Source organism: Pipistrellus hanaki (assembly GCF_964339955.1).
Source record: "Pipistrellus hanaki genome assembly, chromosome: 16".
In the NCBI taxonomy this organism is placed as follows: Eukaryota; Metazoa; Chordata; class Mammalia; order Chiroptera; family Vespertilionidae; genus Pipistrellus; species Pipistrellus hanaki.
The window spans coordinates 13,961,217-13,978,424 of record NC_140518.1 but is presented as its reverse complement, the minus strand read 5'-3'; the positions used below and the strand labels follow the sequence as shown (position 1 = coordinate 13,978,424).

The 17,208-nt window shown below is 44.4% G+C and overlaps 2 protein-coding genes and 1 long non-coding RNA gene across 4 annotated transcripts; all 3 read left to right on the top strand.

Annotated features, from left to right (window-relative positions):
- The first annotated feature begins 139 nt into the window (after window positions 1-139).
- On the top strand, window positions 140-10,187 carry RUNDC1 (RUN domain containing 1). The gene is made up of 5 exons (XM_084864057.1): window positions 140-711; window positions 4,970-5,128; window positions 6,422-6,620; window positions 8,367-8,486; window positions 8,888-10,187. The coding sequence occupies exons 1-5, from the start codon at window positions 211-213 to the stop codon at window positions 9,751-9,753; spliced, it is 1,845 nt and encodes a 614-aa protein (XP_084720183.1). The 5' UTR covers window positions 140-210; the 3' UTR covers window positions 9,754-10,187.
- LOC311610886 lies at window positions 791-4,108 on the top strand. Its single transcript, XR_014793033.1, has 2 exons — window positions 791-3,583; window positions 3,818-4,108. It is a non-coding gene; the product is annotated as an uncharacterized lncRNA (long non-coding RNA).
- Window positions 10,188-13,911: 3,724 nt separating the features above from the next.
- RPL27 (ribosomal protein L27) lies at window positions 13,912-16,618 on the top strand. 2 transcript variants are annotated; one of them, XM_084864071.1, is made up of 5 exons: window positions 13,912-14,027; window positions 14,270-14,352; window positions 15,277-15,446; window positions 16,253-16,429; window positions 16,532-16,618. In XM_084864071.1, the coding sequence occupies exons 2-5, from the start codon at window positions 14,272-14,274 to the stop codon at window positions 16,578-16,580; spliced, it is 477 nt and encodes a 158-aa protein (XP_084720197.1). In that variant the 5' UTR covers window positions 13,912-14,027; window positions 14,270-14,271; the 3' UTR covers window positions 16,581-16,618. The 2 variants fall into 2 exon arrangements, with proteins under 2 accessions (XP_084720197.1, XP_084720198.1); XM_084864072.1 differs by having other exon boundaries at window positions 13,915-14,027; window positions 16,319-16,429.
- Window positions 16,619-17,208: the final 590 nt, after the last annotated feature.

Genomic DNA, 17,208 nt, shown 5'->3' with positions numbered 1-17,208 from the left:
TCCGGTGCCAGATTCATAAAAGGCGCTCAATAAAAATAAAAATAAAGCATAGGTCCGAACTAAATCCCCGGGGGAAGGCACGCCCCCCGAGACCGACCCGCGCCGCCTAAGCCCCGCCCACCCGCCGCCCCTCGGGTTTCCCAGCCCGTGCGTCGTAGCCATGGCAACAAGGGAGCGCCGCTGACGTGCGGCGGCGGCTTTTCCGGCAAGATGGCGGCCGTCGAAGTAGCCGCAGAGCCGGTAACGGTGGCGGCGGCCGCGGGACCAAAGAAGGCGAAGGAGGAAGAGGAGGAAGAAGAGGAGTCGCTGCCGCCGTGCGAAGCGGTGCGCTGGGCCCCGGTGGGCGCGGTGGCCGAGGCCGGGCCCGGGGCGACTGCGTTCTCGGAGGAGGCGGCTGCCGAGGACCCCGGCGCGGCCCCGGGCTCCCCGCCCGACTCTCCGGGCCGGACGCTGCGGCGGCTGCGGGCCGAGCGGCGGCGGCTGGACTCGGCGCTGCTCGCGCTGTCCTCGCACTTCGCGCAGGTGCAGTTCCGCCTGCGCCAGGTGGTGCGCGGGGCGCCGGCCGAGCAGCAGCGCCTCCTGCGCGAGCTCGAGGACTTCGCCTTCCGCGGCTGCCCGCACGTCCTGGGCTACGGGGAGCCCGAGGACGCCGCCTGCGACGAGGGCGACGGGCTGCCGGGGGACCGGCCCCGGCTGCGGGGCGAGCACCAGGTGAGCAGCGGGGGCCGGGCCCCGCGGGGAAGGGGACTAGCAGCGCTTGGCTGGGTGGGTGGGTGTCGATGCTGACGGGGATGGAGGTAGCAGTGGCGAGAAGCCGACCTGTCATGGTGAGTACGCGGGATCGAGACATGAAGCTTGGGACAGGTGTGTGGACAGGAGGACAGGAAGGCCTGAGAACCTGTGGTGAGAGGTGCCCACCGAAGGCGTGATGGCCTGAAGGGCGAAGGAGCTATGGGCGAAGAGAGTCTGGAGAGAGCCTCAGAGCCGCCAGCCAAAGCGGTGCTACTTCCGCTCACCTTGCAGTCACCTTACCCAACACCTGGCGCATTTGCTGATAGAGTGCCCCGACCCTGGGGATGGGGGAAATTGGCGGGTGAAGAGCAAGTGAATTGGAAATCGTGGGAAATTAGATCTGCTCTCTGTCCGTGGTTTCCTGGAATCCAGAGAACCTCTCATCTTGAGACTCTTTGTCTGAGTGAGAGCTTTGGTGAACAACAGGGTATCTTAGTCATCAAAAGGAACACAACTCCTGATTACATGAATTTTCTAATGCTGGTATTTTAAAAACTCCTTCCCCATCCTGCTTAATAACTAGATAGGCTAATGGGATTCCATTGGTAACTGACAAGATTCGGTTAGCCTACCTCAAGAAGTCATGAGAGTCTGTGTAGCACACCAAGGGAACGTTCCCTTACAGCCTTTGAATCCCTGGAAATGCACAGTTGTAGAGAGGTGTTAAAGAGACTCACTGTCTTTTCTTCATATATATTATTGATTTCAGAGAGGAAAGCAGAGAGATAGAAACATCAATGAAGAGAGAGAATCATTCAATGGCTGCCTCCTGCACGCCCCTACTGGGGGGTCGAACCCACAACCTCGGGCAGGTGCCCTGGGCTGAAATTGAAACTGGACTCTTCAGTCAGCAGGCCAAGGCTATATTCACTGAGCCAAACCAGCTATGGCTACTACCTTTTATTCTTTATATATATTTTTTTTAATTTTTTTTTTTTTTTTTACAGAGAGGGAGAGGGAGAGAGAGTTAGAAACATCGATGAGAGAGAAACATCAATCAGCTGACTCCTGCACACCCCCTACTAGTTATGGCCTGCAGCCAAGGTACATGCCCTTGACTGGAATCGAACCTGGGACCCTTGAGTCAGTAGGCCAAGGCTATATTCACTGAACCAAACCGGTTAGGGCCCACCTTTTTATTCTTAAAGCTACAACCCACATGTGCTTTCTTCACACTTAAATTGATTTTAACCAAGAAGATTTATCAGTAACAGATATTGAATTATTTTCATCTGGATTGTTTCTAATGAAATCCTGTGTTTACTGTTCCACCCTTCTTTCCAAATAACCCACAGCTCCTTGCACAGACAAGGAGCTGCCACGTCAAATGACCAGACTCTTAGGGAATAGAAAGGATGGAAAGAATCGCTGTGGGCAGGCCCTGTTCAGATGTGAGGAGCACCAAAGGTTCTCTGTGGATTTGCTCTTTTGGTTGTTCATTTTTGCTTTCAAAAACAGAGAACAACTTTGGGGGGGAAATATAGTGTTCAAAAGTACCTAATTAACAGCTGTGATCTGTGTACAAATATTGATACAAGAGCAGGTAGTGAGGGATATGTGTGAACCAAATGACTGACTTCTTATCAGTTCCTGATTTTTTTAAACCAGTATTTTATCTCACTTCACACTGGAAATTTTTTGTTATTTCCTGCCTTGCACCAGAGCTCCTTGTTTAAATTTGTTTGCTCACATTCCAATAAATAACATTCTAGAACTATTATGGCAAAGTTCAACATTCTCATGAAAACGGAGTCAGGATTTATAGCTGGTTTCTTTCTTCCTTGTTTCCATAAAGTTGGGGTACATGAAAACACAAAGTTTATCCGGTTGTGCTCCTTGAGCTGATTAGACTTCTAGTCCGAGTTCATTACACTAGTCCAAGGGAAATATGTTTGAAGACCCTCAGTGGATGCCTGATACCTCAGATAATACTGAACATACATATTGTTTTTTCCTATATATTCATACCGATGATAAGGTTTAATTTATCAATTAGGCACAATAAGAGATTAACAGCAATAACTACTAGTGAAATAGAACAATTATGACAATATACTGTAATAAAAGTTTTGTGAATGACTTTGGGCCTGTGGTAAGTAAAGTAAGGATTACCTGAATACAAGCACTGTGATACTGCAACAGTCCAAATAACCAAAATGATTACTAAGTGACTGATGGGTGGTTAGTAGATACAGCATGGATACCTAGATACTCTGGACAGGGGAAGATTCAGGCTCAGGATTTCATAATGCTACTCAGAAGAGTACACAGTTTAAAACTTTTGAATTGGCTTATTTCTGGAATTTTCTATTGTATTTAATACTTTTGGACCTTGGTTAACTGCAGGTAACTGAAATCACAGAAGGCAAAACTTCGGATAGGAGTGACTATTGTGTTTAGAATATGCCATTCTGTATGTGATTCAATAACATAAAACCAATGTGTATTGAGAGTTCACCCTGTGCTAGGCACTGTGCTAGGCCTTGCCTGTAAGGAGCTCATAGACTTGGGGAGACAGAATCCTAAACAAATAATTATAATGTGGCATGAGCTAGAGTAGAAGTGTATACAAATTACGGTGGAAGGAATGATCAGTTCTGCCTGGGAAAATCAAGGAAGCCTTTTAAAGGACAGCTTAAACCTGCACGAAGACTGGAAGAGAAAAAGGATCCTAAGAAAACACTCAGGAAGGATTGCAGAGGGAGTATCCTGAGAAAAGGCTTGCTTTCATGTTGAATAAAGGGAAAGCAAGAGCATTGCTTTTTCAATAACTTGAACAAAAAGTTAACTTGTTTTTTGCCGAAACCGGTTTGGCTCAGTGGTAGAGCGTCGGTCTGCGGACTGAAAGGTCCCAGGTTCGATTCCGGTCAAGGGCATGTACATTGGTTACGGGCACATCCCCGGTAGGGGGTGTGCAAGAGGCAGCTGGTCGATGTTTCTCTCTCATCGACGTTTCTAGCTCTCTATCTCTCTCCCTTCCTTCTCTCTGTAAAATATCAATAAAATATATTTTTTTTAAAAAAAGTTTTTCATTTGTCCTCCCTCACACCTTACTTCTGGAGGGCTTGGTAAGTACCATTTTAAGGTTAAATTTAATATCCTATAAACTTCTAATTTGAAATGCAGTCTTATCCCTGCATAATGTGCTGGGTTTGCTTTGTTTTGTATACTGGGAAAACCAGTGTTTGAGTATATACACATTGGCAAGATTTTGCCACCTTGAAGGGATTATAATCATTTCAATGGGGAAACTACCTGGTGGCCAACTGTGGGAAAGGGAATCACTGCTCAGAGAAACTTACCAAACATTCTTTTTTTTAAAAAAAAAAACAAAAAAAAACAACAACACTATTACCGCCCTAACTGGTTTGGCTCAGTGGATAGAGCATCAGCCTGGGGACTGAAGGGTCCCAGGTTAGAGTCCAGTCAAGGTCATGTACCTTGGTTGCTGGTACATCCCCAGTAGGGGGTGCAGGAGGCAGCTGATCGATGTTTCTAACTCTCTATCCCTCTCCCTTCCTCTCTGTAAAAAATCAATAAAATATATTTTTAAAAATAAATAAACTATTACCTTCCCAGCCCCCATTACTTGGCTTTGGATTCTTTATTGCCCCAGATATCTGCTTTTATTCTTTTGTTTTGTAGATGTCTATAAAACATTGAATGGACTTTGAATCTTAAGCAAACTGGTTATGAGTTGTAAAGCCTTTCTCTACACCCTTACCTCCAAATTCTCTGCAGAAAATATTCAGGAGTTGTTCTGTGGTAATTGGCTGTGGGAGATGGCATGGCTAATTCCTAGGCGGCTGTCTTGCTAAGATAAGGTGTCTCACTCCTAACTAGACTTTTGAGAGAGAAATAAAAGCAATCTTAACAAAAGGCCCATTGTATTCATATCCTATTTCCAATGAGAGACAAATATTTTCTTTTTTTTTTATATATATATTTTTCATTTATTTATATACAAATATTTTCTTAAAGAAAAAAACATTTAATAAATTTCCCTGTATGAAATAATTATTCTTATTTTTGAGCCTATCTTATAAATTCTGTATTTCATTTGGATTATTTGGAAATGTCTTATATTTTGCTAGTCATTATTGGTTTGAGAGGATTCTTGATGTGCCCTGAATTTTCCTTTTCTTATGAAACAAGCCTAAGTATTTTCTCATCTTAGAGTGAACAGAATAAACGGGAACGTCTGGAAACCCAAAGGGAGAAACAGAAGGAACTGATACTGCAGCTCAAAACCCAGCTAGATGATCTGGAAACGTTTGCCTATCAAGAGGGCAATTATGATTCCCTACCACAGTCTGTGGTCTTGGAAAGACAGCGGGTAAGTAGATGCCACCACTACCTAAACACTGTTCCTTCCAGTGTTGATTCTTTCCAACATTTATTCTCTCCTAGCTTGTTTGTCCTGGGCCTTACTGAGAATCCCTTTGCTAGCCCAAATCAAAGGGAAATTTTACTATTTTACTATTACAGTCCTTATTCAGACAAGGAAACACGAGTTCCAAAGCTTTAAAATATGATGATTGAGCTCTACCTTTTTGTTGTTGTTGTTGATTATTATTAATAACTAGAGGCTCTATGTACGAAATTCGTGCACAGGATGGTGGGGGTGTCCCTCAGCCCAGCTTGCACCCTCTCCAATCTGGGACCCCTCAGGGGATGTCCGACTGCTGGACATCCTTCTCACAATCTAGGACTGCTAGCTCCTAACCACTCCCCTGCCAGTCTGATTGACACCTAACTGGCCCGATCACCCCCAACTGCCCTCCCCTGCTGGCCATCTTGTGGCGGCCATCTTGTGATGACGTGAGGGTGTTGCACAAGGATGTGAGAGCTACCTAGGCTTTTATTAGTATAGATAGTAGTAGTAATAACAATAACTCTTTCATTTGATCATTAAAATAGTTCTATTTGAGCAGATCATACTATGTAAACTAGCTTTCCCCCCATAATCAGTTGATAAATATACCAGGAATCCAAACTGACTTTAATGCTGTATTTATTTAAACAACTTCTGGGTAGGCAGGTAAATCAGCTAGTAGAAATACAGCTACAGCCTCCCCTACGTGTTTGTCTGTCCTTTTAATGTGCCTATTTCTCTGCCTGGGTTGGAGTTGCATTACCAAGATTTAATTGTTCCTATATTGTCAGTAGGATATTTTGGCTGTAATATAACTTAATGTTTTGTAAAGATTTTTCTTTAGTAACTTAGAGTAGAACAAGAAGGGATGAGAAGGACTAGAAACTGAGAGAAACCAGTATTCTCCTGGAGACATTGGGGGAACCTAAGTATGAGGTTTTTTGGATCATCAGCCACTTTGGATTATTCATACTGTTAGTCACCTAAGTGAAAGTTGCCTAGCCCCGTAGGACATTTGTAATTAGAAGAGCCATTTCTGTCAGACAGGAACCAAAGGTTCTTGTTCCTCCCAGAGAAGTAAAGGTCTGTTCTTACCTAATAAGCAATTACATCATTTCTCTCACGAATTTGACCGTTCTTTGTGTCTTTGATTTCTATTTAAGGGTAGGAGGTATACCAGTAAAAATTATCTTCCTTCCTAACCTTCTCCCTGAAAACTCCAAAGGGTGTGCTCATTGCTTGTGGTCTTGATAGGTGATCATAGATGAATTAATAAAGAAACTGGACATGAATCTGAATGAGGACATCAGTTCACTGTCTACTGAAGAGCTTCGGCAACGTGTCGATGCAGCTGTGGCTCAGATTGTAAATCCAGCCCGAGTGAAAGAACAGTTGGTTGAGCAGCTGAAAACTCAGATCCGAGATCTCGAGATGTTTATCGACTTCATCCAAGGTCAGCGTGGCATGGACAGATGTTGTGATAATTATATATAAGTACTAATACCTTAAAGTGCCAGTCTTTTTGTTGTTGTTGTTGTTAATTTTTATTTTATTTTATAAAGGTGCCAGTCTTGATGTACTCTTTAAGGGGTTTGATCCCTTAGTAAGGGAGCTATCTGGTCTAGTAATAATTAATGTCGTTTTTTAACATTCGTTTAAAATCTTGCTTGGCGTTGACTTGTATTGACATAACCTTCAAACACGTGGTATCTACAGAACGTGTGAAGTGCAATTAACAAGTTTTGCTTGAAAAAGTTTGTGTTTGGTTTGGTTTTTGTTGCAAAGCTAGGGCTAAGAAGATGGAGGATGAAGAGCAAATTCGGCATTGCATGCTTTACGAGTTCCAGTTAGGAAGAAAAGCAAGTGAGGCTGCAAAAAACATCTGTAGTGCTCTTGGTCAAGATGCAGTTAGCGCCAGAAAATGCCAGCGTTGGATTGAGAAATTTCGCGAGGGAAATTTTTCGTTAGATGACAAGAGTGGTCGAGGCCGTGTGTCCAATTTTTATCAAGAAGCTCTTCAAGCTCTTTTGGTGCAAAATCCTCAAATTACCCAACAAGAGCTTGCGACAACTTTAAATTGTTCACAAAAAACAATTTCCAATCAATTGCGTGCACTTGGCAAAGTCCAAAAGTTTGGAAAATGGGTTCCTCATGAGTTGACCGACAACAACCATAATCAAAGAGTCACAATTTGCAGTTCGCTCCTCTCTCGTCAAAACCGTTTGCCGTTTTTAGAGCAAATTGTTACTGGAGATGAAAAATGGGTGCTGTATGTTAGTTTGAAAAGGCGGCCTCAATGGTTGGACAAAAATGAGGCTCCGCAGCCCACGCCAAAACCTGACTTGCATGCGAAAAAAGTGATGTTGTGTGTTTGGTGGAATTTTAAAGGAATTCTTCATTATGAACTTTTACCATCTAACCAAACCATTACAAGTGCAGTGTATAGTGCCCAATTGGAAAGGTTAGCCCAAGCTTTAAGAGAAAAAGGACCCGCGCTGATTAATCGGAAGGGCGTAATTCTTCACGATAACGCACGACCGCATACTGCAAGAATCACTGCTGAAAAACTGCGCCAGTTGGAATGGGAAGTTCTCCCTCAACCTGCATATTCTCCTGATATTGCCCCTTCCGATTACCATTTGTTTCGTTCTTTGCAAAACTTTCTTCTTGGAAAAAAATTTAATAATGAAGAATGCCTCAAAAATGCATTGACCGAATTTTTTGCATCAAAATCACAAGAATTTTACAACAGAGGGATTAAAATGCTTCCTGAGCGTTGGGCACAAGTAGTAGAAAACAACGGCAACTATATTGTTGATTAAATTTTGTTGTATTGTTTAAATAAATTCGATTTAAAAAAGTATTAGAAAACGACATTAATTATTACTAGACCTAATAGCATGGTGAGTAACCAGATAGCTAAAATTTCACTCTGCCATTCACTGGCTTCATGTCCTTGAGCAGGTTGCTAAACTCTCTAGTCCCACTCTCCTCACCCATAACATGATTCATTCTTTCTTCACTCAGCAAATATTTTTTGAGCCAACTACTATATACAAGTCACTGTTTTATGCAATTAAGTAAGATATATTTGTAAGTCTTGTCATGTAGTAGGCACTAGTAAATTTTCTTCCTATGAAAATCTGCCATCAGGGGCTAAAAAAGTATCTTCTCTTCGTAACTTCTGATTATATTGTAGATGAAGTGGGAAACCCACTGCAGATGGATAATGGACACTGTGAGTGCAAAGCCAGTGGGAAGACAGGGAATGGCTCCACCAGAACTGGCAGCAGCAGACTGCCTCCAAGAAACAGCAAACGTAAGTACAGCTCCCAGATTAAGCAAATCTATAGAGACAGAAAATAGATCAGTAGTTGCTAAGGGCTATGAGGTTGGGAAGAAGGGTAATGGGAAATGCTAATGGTACAGGGTTTATTTTGGGGATGATGGATATACAACTCTCTGAATATACTAAAAAAGACACTGAAGTGTACACTTTAAATAGGTGAATTGTATGATATGTGAGTTATATTTCAATATAGCTGTTATTAACTCAAAAAAAAAATGGAAGTCCAGTGACATCCTTGGTGGCTCTTAACTTCATGTGGGACCTGTATGTAGCTCAAAAGCAAAGCAATACTTGATCTCAACTTGTGACTTATTGAATGTACTTCTGTGCTGTTATGGCCCTAACTGATGAGTGTTGGGTTTTCCAAACAGCGAAGGCGGAAGACGTGAAGAAAGTGCGGGAGACGGGGCTGCACCTGATACGGCGAGCACTGGCAGTGCTCCAGATCTTTGCTGTTAGCCAGTTTGGTTGTGCCACAGGCCACATCCCACAAACCCTGTGGCCAATGGGCCAGGCTGACAGGGACTACTCTCCCTTACTGAAGAGGCTGGAGGTGTCAGTAGACAGAGTGAAGCAGCTAGCCCTAAGGCAACAGCCTTACGGCCACGTCATCACCTCTGCCAACCTCCAGGACCTCTCTCTGGGGGGCAAGGACGAGCTGACCATAGCTGTGCGGAAGGAGCTGACCGTGGCCATGAGGGACCTGCTGGCCCACGGACTGTACGCCTCGTCACCAGGGATGAGCCTTGTCATGGCCCCCATTGCTTGTTTGCTGCCAGCCTTCTCCTCGGCCCCCGAGGCCATGCACCCCTGGGAGCTCTTTGTAAAGTACTACCATGCGAAGAATGGCCGCGCTTACGTGGACTCCCCAGCCCGGAAGCTCTCCCAGTCCTTTGCCCTGCCAGTGATGGGAGGCACTGCTATGACTCCCAAACAGAGTCTACTGACAGCCATCCATATGGTGCTGACAGAGCATGACCCTTTTAAGCGCAGTGCGGACTCAGAATTGAAGGCCTTGGTGTGCATGGCACTGAATGAGCAGCGTCTCGTGTCCTGGGTGAACCTTATCTGCAAGTCGGCATCACTCATTGAGCGCCACTACCAGCCCTGGAGCTACATGGCACACACAGGCTTTGAGAGTGCCCTCAACCTGCTCAGTCGCCTTAGCAGCCTCAAGTTCAGCCTCCCTGTCGACCTGGCTGTGCGCCAGCTCAAGAACATCAAGGATGCCTTTTGATGATAGTGGGCTGGCCCTACCCCAGCACCTTGTTCAGTAAAGATAGATTGCTATTGAACACTTCATTGTAAAATTGACTCTAGAGCCGCCCAGTTCGGTCCTCAGTATTTTAGCCTTTTTAGTTCTATGTCATTCAGCCTGCATATTCCTCCAGGACTGACCAAAGATGGGCAAATTATATCACTTTCTAGAAAACCAAATGAGTTCCCAACACTATTGATTCAGCATCGTTTCATGTATTAAATTGGCAGCTGCACTTTATGTCTGCACTATTACATAGTGCATTTTAACTTAATTTTTCCAGCAACATATTATTTAAGATGTATTGTTGAAAATTCATTAGAATTAGTTTTCCTGTGTAAAGCAGAATAAATGTATAATGTTGTGGAAAATGATATATCTGTGGTTGCGAATAAAAAATAGTATTTTGTGTAGATTCTCTGTAAGGACCTCAGAGCCCTTGGCATTGATTTGTAAGTCCATCTGGGCATTATCTGATCCAGACCATTTCCTCAAGCTGTGTCTGGCTCCTGGCCTTTCCGCCTCTTCTCTAACCTCTGCCCTGGATCAACACAGTTTGATGGTAGTTTTCATCTCGTAAATAAATTCGCTAAAAAGTGGCCTTGGCTTTGTCATACCATCTCACCAGGCCAGCAGTCACATCCCCACAGCAGATGTCACCACACCTGCCACTTTTGGAATTGGCACTTGTAAACCTATTTGGATATTATTTAGGGTGGGTAATAACTGCTGTAGTCATATGGCATAGCTCTGTATCACACCAGTATTATCTTTCTCTAATCCTCAAAAACTACTTTGTATTAAGGCTTTGTGGGTAATATTTTTGTTTGTGTTAATCCTAATTTTTTTTTAAAATATATTTTATTGATTTTTTACAGAGAGGAGGAGAGAGGGATAGAGAGCTAGAAACATCAATGAGAGAGAAACATCGACCAACTGCCTCTTGCACACCCCCTACCGGGGATGTGCCCGCAACCAATGTACATGCCCTTGACTGGAATCGAACCTGGGACCTTTCAGTCCGCAGACCGACGCTCTACCACTGAGCCAAACCAGTTTCAGCAATCCTAATATTTTAAATTTTAAAGAGAAACATCAATGATGCGAAAGAATCGTTAATCGGCTGCCTCTTGCATGCCCCTACTGGGGTTCTAGCCTGTAACTTGGTCATGTGCCCTGACTGGGAATCGATCCAGAGACCTCTTGGTTCATGGGTTTTGAACTTGAGTTGCCTGAATCCATATCCTATAGTCTGTACTCTTATGTTACCTCATTGTATCTTGTGGCTTCTAGATCTTCTGCTCTTCTTGCCTTTTTCCAGCCCCCTCTACCATCACTTCAGGGAAGAGAAGGTATTTCCCATTTACCTGCCAGAAATTTCAGCTGCCAAAGGACAGGCTGCAGGGAGATTGACAGATAGCCATTGCTCTGCTGAGTTCATAAAACCAAGATGTGTAGAGAGAGATAATCCCATCAACATTCCAGCAGTCAGATGATGTAGTCACTGTTATCTGCATTATAACTGAGGACATTTCTGCCCCTGGTTTAGGGTGAGGCAGTCAGGACATGGGAGGAGAGGAGGAACAGTCAGCCCAGGTCTAACGTATAGAATGAGCCGAAACCGGTTTGGCTCAGTGGATAGAGCCTCAGCCTGCAGACTGAAAGGTCCCAGGTTCAATTCCAGTCAAGGGCATGTACCTTGGTTGGGGGCACATCCCCAGTGGGGGTGTGCAAGAGGCAGCTGATTGATGTTTCTCTCTCATCGATGTTTTTAACTCCCTACCCCTCTCTCTTCTCTGTAAAAAAATCAATGAAATATATTTTAAAAAAAAAAAAGTATAGAATGAAAAGGCCATGGGTATGTATCCAATGAAAGTAGAAGGTTTGTTGCAAAGATTTCTAAGGTTCTCTATTCATTATTGAGTGCCTACCAACTGCCTGGACTAGGCTAGATGCTGAGGAAATATATATATATATATATATATATATATATATATATATATATTATTGATTTTTTACAGAGAAGAGAGAGGGGTAGGGAGTTAGAAACATCGATGAGAGAGAATAATCGATCACCTGCCTCTTGCACACCCCCTACTGGGGATGTGCCCGAAACCAAGGTACCAGGGATCATAAGAGGTTGGACTTTTGAGTAGTTGAGCTGGATGGAATGCCAGTGGTAAAGGAAGTATATGGAGGAGTCAGGAACTTATGCTGAAGGGAAGGAGTGAGAGTTCAAACTTAGATACAAAGAGCCAACAAAGTATTTCAAGCAGACAAGTGGTAGACTTGAGAGTTGTATTTAGAGAAATTTCTCAAGATCTATACATCATAGGGCTCCACTCCAGACCTAAATTTTGAGTTGGAGATGTATCTTTAATAAGCACCCCAACCAATTCTGACCCATACAAAATTTTGAAGAGGGACTGGAGAAGAAAAAGTACTGGGCCTGGATCATTTAGGGAGCAGGTGGAAAAGGATAGGAAAAAAAAGACTTAAAAGACATAAGGCAAAATTCACAGGGTTTAGTTATTAATTTAATTGGGAGAGTGTTTGTGAAAAGAGTCCAGGCAATTATAAAATCTTAGGGTTTGGTTTCTATTTTCCAAGGGAGCAACAGCAAAAGAGGCAGAAGCAGATGAGGTTGGGAGAAGACCATGGAAGTAAAAATGGATAGGGTAATGTATTATAGTGGGAAGAACACTGGATTGGAAATGAGGAGACCTTGCTCTGTGAACTTTGCTGCTGTAAAAACTGTCATTTTTTAGAGGCCAGAGTAGATCTCTGAGGTCCCTTCCAACACTAAAATGTCATATTCCAAGTTAAAGTAGGAAATATTTTGGTTGAATATAGAAATATAAGTACATAGGGGAATAAACCATTAGAATGGGGTCCTAAGACCCGCAGGAAAAAAATTGGTCCCTGGAAAACCTCAAAAATTGATGAAACCCTGCTTTGTCCAACATCTTGCCCAAGACCAATCCTATAAATTTTTCAGTGTTCAGATAAGCAAAAACTGTAAGATGGTTTCTCTTTCTTTTGGACTTGGAAGACACCTAAAGAACCATCTAAAAACATTTCTCCAGCATGGCTGGGTGTGGCTCAGTGATTGAGCATCAACCTATGAACCAAATCACACACTGATTGATAACCAGTCAGGGCACATGCCAGGGTTGCAGGCTTGATCCCCCAGAGAGGGCATGCAGGAGGCAGCCTATGAATGATCCCTCCTCCCTCTTCCTCTCTAAAATCAAGAAAAATATATATGTATTTTTTTTAAAACTTCCAATAAGTGAAGAAAATAATTCCGTTTGAGAGCCAACTAGACTTGAATTCAAACCTAAATTTGAATCCCATCTCAGGTAACATCCTCTCTGAATCTCAGTTTCCTCATGTCTACATGGGAAGAAAATAGCCAAGATGCAGAATTGAGAATTAAAAAGGCTGTGGACTTACTTAAACTGCCTAGCACAGAGTTGGTGCTGCGTATAGTGACAGGGTAAACAATATAGGCTCAGGATTGCTCGAGTCTGTGTCCCAGCTCCACCACTTACTAGCTGTGGACTTGGGGCAAATTACTTAATTTCTCTAAGATACAGTTTCCTCAACTGCAGAAGGGAGATAATAATACTTATCTCCTAGTATTGATATGAGCCTCAACTGAGGTAATATACGTAAATAGATTAATTCGATTTAGCAAAAAGTAAACAGCTGCTATCACCATCATCGTCTTTCACTTCCTTCACTGCTTAGTTTGTAATGTCTGTGACATCACGACACTCTCAATGTCGGGGGCAAGTATCCCTGTTTGATTCATGTTCGTCTCCCCTTCCTTACGATTAACAGCAGTTCACACAGTGGACATTAAAAAAATAAAAAATAAAAGTTTTATTTTGCTCCCTGACTATTCCAAGGCAAAAAAAAGTAAATTTCAAACTGTGTCCCCTCCTAGCGTCAGAGAAAGGAACTACGAAAGGCTGGAGCATACAAGCCTTCCTTGCTCTTCCCTGGGCAGGCGATAGACGGCACTCCCTGGCTCTTTTCTTCTGCGGGACATACTAATAAAGTTTGATTTGAATAAATAAGCAGCCAGGCCCTGCTTTCCCCACAGAAGCTTCTTCCGCCAGGGCCTCGCAGGAGGCGGGACAAGACGGAAGGGGCGGTACCGGAAGTGAGATCACCACCTCCGGGGTGAAAGGTTAGCGGAAGTGCTGTTCTTTCTTTCCTGCTCTAGGCCCGAGTGGCTGCGTTCGGTGAGTAGAGCCTTGGGCAGGGTCTTCCAATCCACCGTCATCCGCGGCCTGGGGGTCGAGTTGTGGGGTGGCTCCGAGCACTTTCCATTCCTCTGTCTCTGGCGGCTTCGTAGCGGATTCTGGCCCGTGATCAGGGCCCGTGGGCGGCCTGGGCCAGGACGATAGTAAACGCAGCCTGAAGTTCCGAGAGCCCGCAGCCTGAGCTTGCGAATTTCTGACGGGTCCCTTGTTCCTCTCCGCAGAAATGGGCAAGTTTATGAAACCCGGGAAGGTGGTGCTGGTCCTGGCCGGACGCTACTCTGGACGCAAAGCCGTCATCGTAAAGGTACCATCCTCGCGAGCCTGTACGCCCGTGTTTCCCCGTATTGGGCCGGTTTCGGAGGAGCGCAAGCTTGGAATTCACGAACTAGTAGTTTGGGACATGAGCTATTGAGCATGGCGCGTAGGGGTGTGTGGGTGAATGCATGAGAGCTTTTGGAAGAGGAAAATGGAAAATAACACAAGTTGACTTGGGCACCTAGCACAGAACGCGCCCTCTACCAAAGAGGCTTTAAATAATAATAATAATAATAATGGCCAACACTTATTGAACGCTAGTTTGCTGACTGGTACACTGCCTTACAGATGTTTTCGTGCCCAATCCTTGCAGTAACCGTAGAGGATTAATATTCCTACTGCTAAGGCTTAGAGATGGTCGGTAATTGACCTGAGGTCAAGCAGCTAGTAAGGGCTGCAACTGGGATTCTGTAAAAGGAGGAACTGTTTCTAGGAAAACGGTCGTTTAGCGTATTGCAGCCTTTCACTGTTCGCCTTGTGCCTACATCTTTTAGCTTCTTGAAATGTCCCTAAAGTCTGACCTCATACAGCACTGCCTTGGGCTGTTTGGGGGACACTGGAAGCCTGGTTCCCTTCCCCCCACCTTCTTGAGACTGGAGTTAGGCTGCCTGCCTCTACTCCTAAGAACCAGTGCTTGGCGGGTCACAAAGACTTCATTCATAAATGATAACGATAACTGTTCTCATTTTAAAACCTCTTAACTTCCCAGGAGCCCAAATTCTTCCTGGTGGGCACGAATACCCCCTAACCCTTACTACTATGAGCATTTGGCATAGCACTTAGTGTGTCTGCTTTTTGTGGCTTTTCTCTGTAAGATGGTGGGATGGAGGTGATCTTTCTGTACATGCCTGCCTCTGCCACAGGGCCTAGGTAGGCTTTAAGTTGACACCAAATGTAAACCTTGCTCATTTAGAACATTGACGATGGCACCTCGGACCGCCCCTACAGCCATGCTCTGGTGGCTGGAATTGACCGCTACCCCCGAAAAGTGACAGCTGCCATGGGCAAGAAGAAAATTGCCAAGAGGTCAAAGATCAAGTCTTTTGTGAAAGTTTATAACTACAATCACCTCATGCCCACAAGGTGAGCATTTCAAGAATGGAAATAAAAGTGACTTTTTACATTTCTTTTCACCCTTTATGCCTTGCTGAATAAGGAGGCAACCTTGCAGCCATTTGCGGAAGATGATATTTTCAATTTGCCACAAAGTGGCTGTGGTTTGCCCCTTTCATACATCTTGGGACCATTTCCATGTCATATCCTTTGGTGGTTTCCCTTGGTTTACCAAGCCTAATTTAAAATCTCCAAGCTGGCTCTTTGTCTTTCTTAAATGAAAATTCTAAAATGTTGAGTAAAGATTTGTTTCCATTCACAGTCAACATAGGCATGGGGTCCGAAGGCTAATGCTCTATCCACTGAGCAGCACTGGTCAGGGCTGTAGGCAGAACTTGAACAGTACTAAATACAATGGCTCTAAATAGAAAGTTAACCACCCACTAGGAACCAAGTAAAGTTCTAATACAGCCCTGACCGGTGTGGTTCGGTGGATAGAGCATTGGCCTTCGGCTCAAGGATCCCGGGTTCGATTCCGGTCAAGGGCATGTACTTGGTTGCGGGCACATCCCCAATGGGGGATATGCAGGAGGCAGCTGATTGATATTTCTCATCAATGTTTCTGACTCTTCCTTCCTCTCTGTAAATCAATAAAGTATATATATTTTAATTCTAATACAGTGATGGTTCATAGCTAGAACATAAGAAGTTGGGAAAATAGACGGTGAAATGTGAAGTTTTCCAGTGGCTTAAATTTATGTAAATGAGTTAGAGATTTCCAAAGCCTCTCATCAGCACTTTGGGACAGCTTTTGGTGGTTTTCCCTGTGGAGGCAGAGCCTGGTACCTACTGTCCTCGGAGGACTGGGGTGACTACGTCCAACTCCCCACCACTGTCCCCAGGTACTCTGTGGACATCCCCTTGGACAAAACTGTTGTCAACAAGGACGTTTTCAGAGACCCTGCTCTAAAACGCAAGGCCCGACGGGAGGCCAAAGTCAAGTTTGAAGAGAGGTAAGTTGGGCTTTGGTGGTGGGTGTGGGGTGTGGTGTTGCTCAGTCCCGTAAAGGGAAGTGTGTGTCCCCCTCCTCATCGGTGTCCTTGTTTCCCCACCAGGTACAAGACCGGCAAGAACAAGTGGTTCTTCCAGAAGCTGCGGTTTTAGATGTTTTTTGTTTCTGTCATTAAAAATCCATAAAAATATCCCTGTGTCTGCCTGTTGCATGTATTAATTGTTTTATCTGGGAAAGGATACTGATAGATAAAAGGCTTGTGGATGAGGGGCTACAGAAAAAAATTCAGAAGTTAAATCTGCCTCTGCGACTACAGCTAGTTCTCAGCTTGGTAATCCTTTAATGAACTGCTTCCCAGAAGGGCTGCAGTTGGCATTTTGGTGCAGAGTTTTTGGCATCCCTGACTTCAGCTCTTTACATCCTTAGAGAACTGCCCACCCACCACCGATTAGGACAGCCAAAAGCCCCTGAGTGGATGTGCACTGACTTTTGTATTGAGAACTGACCTGAGGTTCTCAAACCTTGGTTAGCACTGGTGGTTGGTCAAACCAAAGTCACCCGATGAATCAGATTTAGTTAAGAATTCCTAGCAAGTTGTCTGGTGATGCTGGTGTGCTTCCAATGAGGACCACTCGGTGAGGCCAGGCCAAGAGCAGCCATTTCTAGTAGGACCGGGAAGAGGTCTCCTAACAGCCTGGCTAGCAGAGACTGGCCAGTGGTTGGGCATCAACCTATGAATCGGTCAATCCCCAATAGGGGATGTGCAGGATGCAGCCAACC

What these genes read in the sequence shown, in the direction of transcription:
- RUNDC1 (XM_084864057.1), top strand. Translation starts at nt 211, where the DNA reads ATGGCGGCCGTCGAAGTAGCCGCAGAGCCGGTAACGGTGGCGGCGGCC. An exon ending in GGCTGCGGGGCGAGCACCAG is followed by an intron (nt 712 to 4,969) that starts GTGAGCAGCGGG and finishes TTCTCATCTTAG; the next exon opens with AGTGAACAGAATAAACGGGA. An exon ending in GCCTCCAAGAAACAGCAAAC is followed by an intron (nt 8,487 to 8,887) that starts GTAAGTACAGCT and finishes TTTTCCAAACAG; the next exon opens with CGAAGGCGGAAGACGTGAAG.
- RPL27 (XM_084864071.1), top strand. Translation starts at nt 14,272, where the DNA reads ATGGGCAAGTTTATGAAACCCGGGAAGGTGGTGCTGGTCCTGGCCGGA. An exon ending in AATCACCTCATGCCCACAAG is followed by an intron (nt 15,447 to 16,252) that starts GTGAGCATTTCA and finishes CTGTGGAGGCAG; the next exon opens with AGCCTGGTACCTACTGTCCT. An exon ending in AAAGTCAAGTTTGAAGAGAG is followed by an intron (nt 16,430 to 16,531) that starts GTAAGTTGGGCT and finishes TTTCCCCACCAG; the next exon opens with GTACAAGACCGGCAAGAACA.